Source organism: Microcaecilia unicolor, chromosome 2 (assembly GCF_901765095.1).
Source record: "Microcaecilia unicolor chromosome 2, aMicUni1.1, whole genome shotgun sequence".
Lineage (NCBI taxonomy): Eukaryota > Metazoa > Chordata > Amphibia > Gymnophiona > Siphonopidae > Microcaecilia > Microcaecilia unicolor.
Genome location: NC_044032.1, coordinates 204,636,291 through 204,650,089, shown reverse-complemented (window position 1 = coordinate 204,650,089; position 13,799 = coordinate 204,636,291). Strand labels below are relative to the sequence as shown.

The 13,799-nt window shown below is 46.3% G+C and overlaps 1 protein-coding gene across 3 annotated transcripts in view; it reads right to left on the bottom strand.

Moving 5' to 3' along the window:
- HSD17B3 (hydroxysteroid 17-beta dehydrogenase 3) overlaps positions 1-13,799 on the bottom strand; it is a 153,855-nt gene that overhangs the window by 41,566 nt on the left and 98,490 nt on the right. For all 3 annotated transcript variants that reach the window (XM_030193643.1, XM_030193645.1, XM_030193644.1), the window contains exons 4-5: positions 1,674-1,781; positions 1,128-1,195 (exon numbers count right to left, since the gene is read on the bottom strand). In XM_030193643.1, the coding sequence (XP_030049503.1) occupies positions 1,128-1,195; positions 1,674-1,781 (176 nt within the window). The remainder of the gene's footprint in view (positions 1-1,127; positions 1,196-1,673; positions 1,782-13,799) is intronic.

The window sequence follows — 13,799 nt, the reverse complement described above, 5'->3', positions numbered from 1 at the left end:
AACGTGAAAAAAAATGTTGACAATTACACCTGTCCTGAAGCATGCTTAAGTGCCTGCTTGAAGGGCAAGTATAAAGGCTGAGTTCTGACTACCCCAGCCCCTTCTCTGATATCATCTCCTTGATCTCCACAAAGCACCCTATCCTCCTAACCACCACCAATTGAACAAATCCCCATATTTAGCAGCCTGACTCCTAGCAGTAATATTGTGAGATTGGGATCTCCCCACGTAGGCTCAAATCCTGCCAATTACACCAATTTCTAACCTTTGCAGCTTAACTTTTTTTTCCATTGGAGTCAAGTGACTTTAGTACATTCTAGACCCCTTGGTAAGGGGGGGGGGGATGGGGGAAGGATCTACTAGGGGGCCTCAAAGATATGGGGTCTGCCAAGGTGCTCTTATGCCATGGGGAGGAAGGGGGTGAGTTTGAGGGGATCTTTATGCAAGGGAGTTGAATGGGGTACTTCTTGAGAGAGGGGGATCAAATTCTTCAAGGGTGAGGGTGGAGGAGGGCAGAGATTTCAAAGAGAATTGCAGTTGGAGGGTATGTTTGGGTGGGTGAACAAGGTACTGCTGACTGGGCTATGGGGAACAGCAACTTTAAAAAGCTGCTCCGACATATATGCGGGAGGGTTCTCCATCTTTTTTCTCCACATGCAGCTTTTCAAAATCGCAACTCCTGCATCACATGGAGAGACATACACATGCAGTCCTGCACCAGTTTTATAAGAGGCTCTATATTTGGCAGAGTCTTTTATAAAATACTATGAAAATTCTACACTTCCTAACCTGGATGTATGAATCTTCCTCCACATATTTTCTAAAATCTGCCTCTACATATCAAATACTGTGTTCACTGTTAGCATGGAAGGGCGCTGACAGTGTATACTAATTTCTGTGTTGCCTTACACACTTTAGTAATAGGGATGCTGTTACTCTGTGGTTGTCAAAATATATTGTGTCAATAATGATATAATAATGATAATAATTCTTAATAGACGATAATTTGGTTGTATTAAAACTTTCAAATTCAAACCTTTATAAAGCCAAACAACAATGTGTAAAATGAGCATCTGACTTGTTATAGTACAGAACAAAAATAACAAGAAACCTCAAGTTAGCTGTACCGTATCACTATCAGGTCCATTGAGAAAGTAGCATGGAACAGGATATGGAAGCATTCCAACATTGTTGACTACAAAAGGAAAAATATAGTCAATACTTTAGGAATAACAAATATAGTTTGATCAAATATTCTACTGATCATTTCAGACTTTCAGACTACTGATCATTTTGGACTAAAATAAAACTTGGTTGCTTGACTATACATCTTTCAGGCTTGAGAACAAAGAGAATATGGCTACATAACTGCCAGCTCCTCCCCAATTTCACCCACAGACTCTCCAGCACAAACCGGATAGTGCCACAAGGGTCAGAGGGAATATTCTGGGGCACTATGAGGTTAAGTGCCACTGATATCCAGGAATGGCCCACTGAATGAGGTTCAAATGGGCAGGAGTCTCTCCTGCCTGCTTAAACGACATTGAATATCATCACCATTATTTTTTAGAAAGTCATGTTTACATTAATACCCATTTTCAGTATGTAATGTAACCAGAAAAAACAACCAGAAATTAGTTTGTCAAAGCAAAAAGATTATGCAATTAGCTTACCCAGAATTCCAACTTCCAAGCCCTTAATGTTATCTTCAATATTCTCATATATATCATTCTTGGTGAAGTCTGCCTGTATAATCTTCACCTGTCTTCCTGTGGTTTCCTCTGGAGTGATAAAATATAGCACATATAAATAATATAAGGAAGACGATGACCCTTTGTAATTTGACAACTGTATATACTTCTGCAACATTCTTTCCAGATATGGTATTCTGGGGACATAGAGAAGTAGCTATATGCTAATCAAAAGGCGCATTGGAATTTTGGACGTTTTTCACTGGAAGATGGAATAACTGAAGACTTTCCTGCTTATAATCGAAAGAGAAAAACGCCTATATTGCGACCCAAATCGGGAGATGGGCGTCTTTCTCCCGTGGGCGCCCAAATCGGTATAATCGAAAGCCGATTTTGGGCGTTTCCAACTGCAATCCGTCGCGGAAACGGGTAAAGTTGACAGGGGCGTGTTGGAGGCATGGTGAAGGCGGAACTGGGGCGTGGTTATCGGCCGAGGAGAGATGGACGTCTTTAGCTGATAATCGAAAAAAAAGGTGTTTATACCGCGATTTTGGGTCACTTTTTTGGACCCTTTTTTTTCACGAACAGGTCTCAAAAAAGTGGCCCAACTGGCCATATGACCACTGGAGGGAATCGGGTCACTAACCCCCTCCCACCAAAAAGACCCCACTTTAAAAACGTTTTTTCTAGCCTATATGCCAGCCTCAAATGCCGTACCCACCTCCATGACAGCAGAATGTGTTCTATCCTGTGACAGCCTTTCCCTGGTTCTGATGTGGCTCTCGGGTGAGTGTGACACCTTTTCTGTTATGCGCACTGCAGAGTCACATCAGCAATGCATTGTGGTGGGTGTAGGGTATTGGGCTCCGTGATTCCACTAGCTTGTGGCAAATGCTCACAATGTTGGTAGTTGGTAGGCTCTACACCCATGGTGCTTTTCCCCCTGCTTACTTGGTAAGAGTGTGCCCTGTTTTGTTTCCGGTAGTCCATGAGGTAGTGGCCATTTTTGTAAGCCAGTTTTCGATCCCTTTCACGTGTTAGCCACATTACAGAACTTAGGTCTTACCTTGAATGTGGCTGAAAGAGGGCATTGTACACCATTCTGCCAGCTCGGACCTACTGCTCATCTCAGTACCAGGGAGACTCGTTGCCAGTGGGGCACAACCTCTGATCTGCAGTTAACGGTGAGTAAGCGTGCTTATTCCAATAAAGGACATTTTCGGAGAGATTAGTCTTCAGGTGTCAACTGGTGTGCCAATGTTATATAGCAGCAACAAGTCCTAGAGGCCTGCGTGTATGCAGGTCCCTGGAGCAATTTTAGTGGGTACTGCAGTGCACTTCAGCCAGGTGGACCCAGGTCCATCCCCCCCCTACCTGTAACACTTGTGCTGGTAAATGGGAGGCCTCCAAAACCCACTGTACCCACATGTAGGTGCCCCCTTCACCCCTAAGAGCTATGGTAGTTTGGTACATTTGTGGGTAGTGGGTTTTGGGGGAGGGGGTTTGGGTGCTCAGCACCCGTGGTAAGGGAGCTATGCATGTGGGAGCGTTGTCTGAAGTCCACCGCACTGACCTCTAGTGTGCCCAGTTGGTGTCCTGGCATGTCAGGGGGGCGAGTGTACTACGAATCGTGGCCCCTCCCACGACCAAATGGCTCAGATTTGGATGTTTTTGAGCTGGGCGTTTTTAGTTTCCATTATCGCTAAAAAAATCAAACGCCCAGCTGAAAAACATCCATTTTTTCAAAAATACGGTCTGTCCCGCCTCTTCACGTACCCGTTTTTGGACATAGACGCCCATTGAGATAGGCGTTCGCATTCGATTATACCCCTCCACGTGATATATGAAGAAGGTTTTGCTTCTAGAGGATTAGGCTGCATGTGCATGAGATTTGTGGGTTCTTTGGTGCTTAGCGGCCTTTAAGGATACCGGGAGATCTGCCCTGTGTGATTAGTACAGATAAGTGCCTGATAAAGGGAATAAAATGTTTTTCAAGCTATTGTATTACTGTTTGTTTAAGATGACTCTTGGATATATTAAAAAAAAAAAGTATATATATATATATATATATATTTTTTTTTTAATTTTTTTTTTTACTAGTGTTTGAGTGGCTGCATAGTTTTTGCATGTTTGGAGTTTTTTGGCCACTGCTTGATGAACTTTTGCCTTAACGGTTGTTTTCCCCACCTGGTCTCATTATGTTATTCGATTGAGTCAGTGGACCAATGATTTGAATATATGAGCCTTGATCTTGCTGTTATGCATGTAAGGAATGAGCTCTGGAGATGCTAATTTAAATATAAAATTATAAAATTAAAAATGTTAAACATCTTTTGATAAATAGATATTTATTTGAACTTACATTTTTTATGGTTTTTTTTTATTATTTGCTTGATGGCTACTTGAATATCTCAAAAAAGGTTTCAGCAGTATTTTGGTATTGATATTTTTGATGTATTTTCTGTTGTCTTCATGCGTTGTGATTGGATAGCATTCTCATATTAACCAATAAAACTCTCTCAACAATGAGTACAGAACAGAGGTAGAGAGAAGAAGTTATCATGGTGCAGTAAAAGATCTCGCAGGCAGCGCTATTCCAGCAGCCTGGGAACATCGGGCCACAACATTGCGGCCTGATGCTCCAGGGCTGGCAAAGCAGAATGCCCCCTGTTATATAGTTACCTCCTACCCCCGTCTCAAGTCCCTCCCTGGGTCAATTCCTGCCCCCCCCCCTACAGTCCCCCCTCCCCTTCACTTATAAGGTATCCCTCCCCGCCAAAGGGCTATCTTTTGAGCATTTGTGGTCCAGGGTGATTCTTAGGGCTGCAGCAATGCCCAGTCACTCCTGCCCAGTCTGGCACTAGCTGTAAAATGGCACACCTATTGTTAGTCTCATGCAACTACTACTACGGACACCATTTTGTGGCCAGCACCAGACTGGGCATCACTCTTGCCAGAAGACTCCTTTACTCTTTTTGGACCACCAGTGTTCAAAAGTTAGCCCTTTGGGGTGAAAAGCGCTACTTTATAAGTGGGGTGGGTGGGGGAATGGAGGGGCTTGGACTGTGTTAGGGCCCTTTAAATCATGTTAAGTGCAAATAGCATGACATAAAGCCCTAACACAGATTGATAACTTCCCCCCAGAATGTTTCCCTTTACAATTCAACATGCAAAAAAATGTTACTCGAATTCTGGTATCATATCAGAATCAGCAACACAAACTCCCTTCATTACATTGAGAGAAGGAGTGATGCTGGATGTAGTGCTAATAAATGGATAAAGTGTGTCTAACATTGTCCAGGAGCACATGGTTCAGTATGGAGTATCCTTGAAGCATACTATTGAAACAGGGTCTTTAGGGAATCCCAATAGACAGGTTGCAATAATGATGAAAGAAAGCCAGGTGTGTTTAATGAGAGACCAGAGTAAAGGATGCAAATTATCCCCATCAACTTCAAAGCAACCTGTAGATGCTAGGAAAAAAACACAATTTGAAGTGTCTATATACAAATGCTAGAAGCTTAAAAAATAAAATGGGAGAGTTAAAGTATAGAGCACTAAATGAAGAGGTAGATATAATAGGCATCTCAGAGACCTGGTGGAAGGAGGACAATCAGTGGGTCACTGTGTTAAAGTGGATCAAATTGGAGGGGGGTTGCGCTTTATGTTAAAGAGGTAATTGAGTCAAACAAAATTAATATTCTACATGAAACAGATAGCAGCATGGAATCCTTGTAGATAGAAATTCCATGTGTGAAAGGAAAGAGTATACTGGTAGGACTGTACTACCATCTGGGACAGATCAAATAGATAAATGAAGAAATATTTACAGAAATTAGGAAAGCTGGCAAATTGGGCAACATTAATAAAAGAAAAGAAGCAGACCTTGTTGAAGAAAACACAGTCTTTAATGAGTTATGTTGATGCTCCCAGGATTCACAATCAGATGCCTGAGATGGCCATGTTTCGCCTAGAGTACAGGCTGCGTCAGGGGCATACAGAACCAGTTGGTGCAAAAATAAAAACTCCACCAATACAGGTCAATGTGTGTCTTCCTGGGTCCTTTGAAATAGTATCCTTCTTCTATGTCCGACATAAGAGACGGCCCATGTGTTTCAGTCACTGAAGATTGACTTTGCAGCTATAGATTTCTGCTTTCAGCTGCTATCAGGTATATGTGTCTTTAGGGTCCCTGCTAGTGGAATGTTAAGCCCCTGACGTAGCCTCTGGGAAGCGAAATGTGGCCACATCGGGCACCTGATTTTAATAATGCTGTGCTTGCTCTTTTATCTTTGGTTTCATCTGTCTCCAGCTTGCCTGCCTCATTTGTCTCCAGTCCAGCTTGCCTGCCTTATCCATCTCCAGTCCAACTTGCCAACGTAGTCTGTCTCCAGTCCAGCTTGCAAGCCTTGCCTCCAGTCTATCTTGCCTGCCTTGCCTGTCTCCAGTTCAGTTTGCCTGACTTGCCTCCAGTCCAGCTTGCCTGCTTTGTCTGTCTCCAGTCCAGCTTGCCTGTCTAGTCTGTCTCCAGTCAGCCTTGCTTGCCTTATCTCCAGCCTTGCCATGCCTGTCTTGTGTCCAACCTCCTTGCCTAGCCCTATCTCCAACTCCAGCCAAGCCTTCAGTCCCAGCTGTGCCTTGTCTCCAGTTCCTGCTGAGATTAGTGCCTAGTCCTACCTGTCATGTGCCTAGCCCCGGTGACTTGCCTGCTGTCAGTCTGGGCCTGGCTAACCCTTGGGTTGACCAGGTAGCACCAACCCAGATTCAGCCCAAAGGCTCACCTTCCGAGTTGTGACAGCTGTGCCTGCAGCACTGGACCTGCAAGCGATCTCCTCTATGAGTCAAACCTCCCAGTCTGCCCACTTTCTTCCAAAGTGAACTGTTAAATTGAGCTGTTCAGAGTCAAAGAGAATAGCCTGGAGAGGTACACCAAAGGCTACTCCCTTTGGATCTGAACAGGCCCCTTCCCTGTCTCTACTCCCAGGTTGGATTCCCCTGCTTCTCATCTGGAGCAATCCTCCACTTCACGGTTAATGAATGTATTGGCAGAAACCTCCACTTAGATCAGCCTTAGTTTATTGAACCCATCCAGGAACACCCCCTCTCCATACGGGTTCTGACGGGTCCTGGCAGGAATAGAGGCAACCAATGTGCTTTCCCCAATGACAATATTTATTAACTCCAAATTTCTCCCTTACTGTAATTCAACAAGCAGGAACATTTCCCTCAGCAACGTTCCCATAAACACTCCCCTTAGGGCTGGACTTCTCACTCTCTTAGCTCACTCCTTCCCCCCAGTGACTCTGGTTTCTCATTAGGTCTAGTAATGGGGGTTTACAGGGAAGAAAATGAAGAATGAGCTCACTGGATGGGAGGATATAAGAAAAGTGAAAAAACTGTGGCCCAATCTTAAAATAGCTATAAAAATGGCATCAGATGTTTATACATAAGAAAAGGAAATAAAAGCAAGAGGAAAAGGAAACTGTTATGGCTTTCCAAACACATGGCTGAAAAAAATAAAGGCAGATGAGTTGGCATTCATGAAATACAGAAGAACATATGGAGAGGAATGCAGAGAAATATACCAGATTAAATTCAAAGAAGCAAAGAGAAAAACATAACTGGCAAAAGCACAGGCAGAAGACAAGTGGCCTAGTGGTTAGGGTGGTGGACTTTGGTCCTGGGGTCCTGGGGAACTGAGTTTGATTCCCACTTCAGGCACAGGCAGCTCCTTGTGACTCTGGGCAAATCACTTAACCCTCCATTGCCCCATGTAAGCCGCATTGAGCCTGCCATGAGTGGGAAAGCGCGGGGTACAAATGTAACAAAAAAAATGGCTAGAGATGTAAAGATAGGTGACAAGACCTTGCACAGGTATATGGACAAAGGAAGAAACTAACAATGGAAATATAAGACTGAAAGATGCTGATAACAACGTTGAGAGTGATGAGGGAAAATCAGACATGCTAAATAAATACTTCTGTTCAGTGTTCACAGATGAAAATCCTTGGCAAGGACCATTGTGAGCTGACAAAGGTATATATGGGAATGAAGTAGATATCACACCATTTATGGAAGAATGTGTTTTTGATCATCACGAACATACCTAAACCTCCACTATCCAAACTGCAAAGGACTCAAATACAAAGCAACCTATGCATCCAGCTTCTCCTATATAAGCACACAACTATGGAACACACTGCCAAAAGCAGTGAAAACAATATACGACCATTTACATTTCAGGAAATCACTAAAAACCAACCTGTTCAAAAAGGCATACCCTACTGACCCAACATAAATGCCTAAACTCTGTAACACAGCAAAAATATTGGACACTATCCAGCTTATTTTCGAAAGAGAAAAACACCTATAGTGCGACCTAAATCAGGAGATAGATGTTTGTCTCGCAAAGGCGCCCAAATCGGTATAATCGAAAGCCGATTTTGGGCGTTTCCAACTGCACTCCATCGCGGAAACGAATAAAGTTGACGGGGGCGTGTCGGAGGCGTGGTGGAGGCGGAACTGGGGTGTGGTTATCAACCGAGGAGAGATGGGCGTCTTTAGCTGATAATCGAAAAAAAGGCGTTTTTACCGTGATTTTGGGTCACTTTTTTTTTACCCTTTTTTTTCACGAACAAGTCCCAAAAAAGTGCCCCAATTGCCCAGATGACCACTGGAGGGAATCGGGGATGACCTCCCCGGACTCCCCCAGTGGTCACTAACCCCCTCCCACCAAAAATAACCCCACTTTAAAAACTTTTTTCCCAGCCTGTATGCCAGCCTCAAATGCCGTACCCACCTCCATGACAGCAGAATGTGTTCGACCCTGTCACAGCCTTTCCTGGGTCAGATGTAGCTGTCGGGTGCAGTACAGGGTCACATCAGCATTGCATTGTGGTGGGTGTAGGGCAGGGGCGTAGCTACGGGTGGGCCTGGATGGGCCCAGGCCCACCCAATTTCAGCTCAGGCCCGCCCACCCAGCTGATCTCTCCAGACTGGCAGCAGCGGCGAACTGGCGGGCGGCGGCAATAAAAGCATAAAGCAGCGAAGCTCTTCGATTCCGTCCTTCGCTTTCCGTTTCCTGCCCTCTCAGCGTCCCGCCTTCCTTTGATATCATTTCCTTTCGGGCGGGCGGGACGCTGAGAGGGCAGGAAATGGAAAGCGAAGGACGGAATCGAATAGCTTCGCTGCTTTATGCTTTTATTGCTGCCGCCTGCCAGTTTGCCACTGCGACTACAGAAGGAAGCCATTGATTTATAATCTCTGTTTCTACTCCCCTGCGCAGCCGTTGCCATTCACTTAAAGCACAGCAAGCAAACCAGTGAGCTGCTGTGCTGCCTGCATCCACGTTGTCTTCTTTATTCAGCAGAGGGTGGTGAGCAGAGGGAAGGATGGGACTGGGAGGGGTAGTGAGCTGAGGGAAGGAGCAGAAGATGGATGGGACTGGGAGGGTTGGTGAGCAGAGGGAAGGATGGGACTGGGAGGGGTGGTGAGCAGAAGGAAGGAGCAGGAGATAGATGGGACTGGGAGGGGTGGTAAGTACAGAGTATGGGGAATGGGGGACTAATGAAGTGGGTGAAAGATGGGGGAGGAATTTAGGAGACTGGGTAAGGGAGAGACAGAGGGGAGAATGGGAGTGCTGGAGAGGGAATGAGAGGGAGATGGTCAAAGGGGAGAGAGGAGCATCGATGGACATGGATGGGAGGACAAGGACCAGGGAGAGAGGAGAAATTGCTGGACATGGAGGGGAGGGCAGAGGAGAGAGGAGAATTTCTGGATATGGATGGATGGAGGGGGCAGGAGAGAGAGGAGAATTGCTGGATATGGATGGATAGATGAATGGAGGGCAGGGGAGTTGCTGGACATGGGTGGATAGAGGGGAGGGCAGGGGAGAGGAGAGTTGTTGGACATAGGTGGATGGAGGGGAGGGTAGAAAAGAGTTGCTGGACATGGATGGAAGGAAGGGCAATGGAGAGAGGATGGTTGCTGGACATGGGTGGATGGAGGGGAGGGCAGGGAGAGAATTGTTGGACATGGATGGAGGGGAAGGAAGGGAAGACAGGAAGGAGATGCACATGGATGGAGGGGAGAAAGAAGAAATTCTGGACATGGATGGAGGGGAGGGGTGACAGAGGAAGGAGATGCACATGGATGGAGGGAAAGGGAGAGAGAAGAAATGCTGACATGGATGGAGGGAAGGGAAGAGAGAGGAAGGATATATGAGGGGAAAGGAAGAGAGGAGAAAAACAGCTCATGGATGGAGAAAATAGGCAGAAGCTGGATCCACTGGACAGTCAAGTCTGCAGAGGACCCAACTTTTACTTACAGATGTAGGGCAAGAAATGAAGAAGAAAGGCAGAAAGTAAAGAAATAAATGGAAAGGAAGGCCTGGAAACGGAGTTAAGAGGACAGATAGCAGCAGAATCAGATACTGGGCCAGCGTGATCAGAAAAACAAAGTCACCAGACAACAACGGTAGAAAAAAATCATTTTATTTTCATTATAGTGTTTGGAATATGTCCACTTTGAGAATCAGATGCTCAACATTAAAAGTTTATATTTATTTATTTACTTATTTATGGCATATTATCCCACATTAAACATGAATTAGATTGGAACCTGGGATCATTTAATTTTTTTTTTCCTGGAGAGAGTAATGCATTGCCTCCCCCCCCCCCCCCAGGCTCTCTCCCCGGCTATAGCCAGCTCTGCAATTTTGAGGGGGGGGGGGGCGCAGAGGTGGACCGGGGAGAGAGCCTGTTGTTAAACATTTACCAGCAAACCACTGTCTAGTGCCCACCCATCCAACCTGTTGGCCCACCCAAAAATTGACTTCTGGCTACGCCACTGGTGTAGGGTATTGGGCTCTGTGATTTCATTAGCTTGTGTTACAGTCTCATAATGTTGGTAGTTGGTAGGCTCTTCTCCCATGGTGCTTTTCCCCCTGCCTACTAGGTCAGAGTGTGCCCTGTTGTGTTTCCTGTTGTAGTCCATGCGGTAGTGGCCATTTTTGTAAGCCAGTTTTAGTTCCCTTTCCTGCATTAGCCACGTTAGACAATTTAGTTCTTCCCTTGAATGTGGCTGAATGAGAGCATTGTACAGCATTCTGCCAGTTCTGACCTACTGCTCATCTCAGTACCAGGGAGACTCGTTGCCAGTGGGGCACAACCTCTGATCTGCAGTTAACTGTGAGTAAAGGCGGTTATTCCAATAAAGGACGTTTTCATAGAGATTAGTCTTCAGGTGTCAACTGGTGTGCCAAGGTTATATAGCAGCAACCAGTCCTAGAGGCCTGACTGTATGCAGGTCCCTGGAGCACTTTTAGTGGGTACCGCAGTGCACTTCAGCCAGGTGGCCCCAGGCCCATCCCCCCCCCCACCTGTAACACTTGTGCTGGTAAATGGGAGGCCTCCAAAATCCACTGTACCCACATGTAGGTGCCCCCTTCACCCCTAAGAGCTATAGTAGTGTTGTACATTTGTGGGTTTGGGGGGAGGGGGTTGGGTGTTCAGCACCCTTGGTAAGGGAGCTATGCATGTGGGAGCTTTTTCTGAAGTCCACCGCACTGACGTAGGGTGCCCAGTTGGTGTCCTGGCATATCAGGGGGGCGAGTGTACTACGAATCGTGGCCCCTCCCACGACCAAATGGCTCAGGTTAGGACGTTTTTGAGCTGGGCGTTTTTAGTTTCCATTATCGCTAAAAAAAACAAACGGCCAGCTCAAAAACGTCCATTTTTTCGAAAATACGGTTCGGCCCGCCCCTTCACAGACCCATTCTCGGAGATAAACGCCCATGGAGATAGGCGTTTCCGTTCGATTATGCCCCTCCACACAACCTTTCTCTCTTCAACCCCATAGCAGGGGCGTATCTGCGTGGGGCCTCAGGGGCCTGGGCCCCCGCAGATTTTGCCCTGGCCCCCCCTACCGCCATCAACCCTCCCCCGCTGCCGTTCTTACTTTTGCTGGCGGGGGACCCCAACCCCCGCCAGCCGAGGTCTGCTTCCACCTGCCGCTGCCTTCAAAACTTCTTCTTCAGCCGGCGGGGGACCCCAAACCCCCGCCAGCCGCCCCGCGCTGTTTAAAATTCATCTTCGGCCTCCGTGGCCGTGCTGCTGGGATAGGCGGCGCTGTTGAAATCCACTTCGGAGTCTGACGTCGCAGCACGTACAACGTACAACGACGTCAACTCCGAAGTGGATTTCAACAGCGCCGCCTATCCCAGCAGCACGGCCACGGAGGCCGAAGATGAATTTTAAACAGCGCGGGGCGGCTGGCGGGGGTTTGGGGTCCCCCGCCGGCTGAAGAAGAAGTTTTGAAGGCAGCGGCAGGTGGAAGCAGACCTCGGCTGGCGGGGGTTGGGGTCCCCCGCCAGCAAAAGTAAGAACGGCAGCGGGGGAGGGTTGGCGGCGGGAGGGGGGTGGAGAGACTAAGTCATTGGTGGCGGTGGCGGCGGGGGGGGGGGGGCGCGCTAAAATGTGCCCCCTCCCTCTGGCTCTGGCCCCCCCTACCGCCGGAGTCCAGATACGCCCCTGCCCCATAGTACCTGAAACATAAGTACCTTATTCTACCACAACATCACCTTGTATCTGTCTCCCTACCGGACTTGGTGAACGCCTTCACGGTATTATGTAAGCCACATTGAGCCTGCAAATAGGTGGGGAAATGTGGGATACAAATGTAATAATAATAATAATAAAAAAACTGAAAGTGGACAAAGCCTTGGGGCTAGCTGAGATACGTGATATCACAAGATATTGAGGGAGCTCAGAGAGGTTATGGTGGGTCCTCTTAGAGATTTGCTTAAAAAATCCATGGAGATGAGAGAGGTTCCATGGGATTGGAAAAGATTGGATGTGGTTTCTCTTCAGAAAATGGTGACAGAGAAGGAGTGGGAACTACGGCCCAGCGAGCCTCACTTCAGTGTTTGGAAAAAGAACAGAGGTACTGCTGAAGGAAAGGATAGTGAACTCCCTAGAATCCAGTGGGTTGCAAGATCTGAGGCAATATGATTTTACCAAAGCAAAAAGTTGTCAAAAGATCTGATTGATTTCTTTGACTAGGTGACCAGAGAACTGGACATAGGCGGTTAACAGCTTTAATTCCAATCAAGGAAAAATACAAAACTTAATAAGTGAAGTCCTAATTAGTGATCTTATAACTTTCTTAAGTATCCATTCTCACCAAAATATAATGTTTTTAATACTCTTCTAAACGTAGAGTAGATCAGTGATCTCCTAATAATTAAAGTTAAGTTATTCCGCAGTTTTACACATTGGCATGAACAAGACGATTCCTGTATTGATTTTGTAAAAACACCCTTAAAAGTAGATAATTTCATTTTAAACAGCACCCAGATCTTACCAAAGTAAGGGGTGCTTTTACAAAGCTGCGATAAAAAGTGGACTGCAGTAGTGTGGGCGCGTCTTTTAGGGGCGCGCAGGGCCATTTTTTACTGTGGCTGGGAAAAAGGCTATTTTTAATGGGCCGGGAAATGGGCCTGCGCTCATATTAAAACTAGCATGTGCCTATTTATGGCCTGAGCCCTTACCGCCCATTCACCTAGCTGTAACCATGCAGCACGCCAATGTGGGTGCACTGCCGGTTACCGCCAGGAATGCTCCCCACAGCAGAAAATAGACAATTATTTTTTTTACCGTGGGATTTGGCACGCACCAAACTCAGAATTATCACTGAGCGCACACGCTACCCCAGCGGTAGTACCGATTGGGCACACGCTACCCGCACATTAGCCCTCCTGCACCTTTCTAAAAGGGCCCCTAAAAGAAGGGAAGTCCAAATAATTAATCAGCTTAACAGAGCACTCACCATATAGAGAGATTTATACACCACAAAAATAATTTTAAACTGTATTCTTAAATTAATTGGAAGCCGCTGTAACTCCTTCAGTAAATATGTCACCCTATCATATTTTCCAAGACCATAGATCAACCTAGTGGCCGTATTTTGCAAAAACTACAACCTATGTAGTAGTATTTTACTACAGTCCCCAAGGTGCTTGCTTTAGCAGCGTGGTTGCCTTCCCCCATGCCCCAACAAAGCCTCCAGAAGTTGCCATGGATATTTTTGGTTATCACACGTTAACATTTG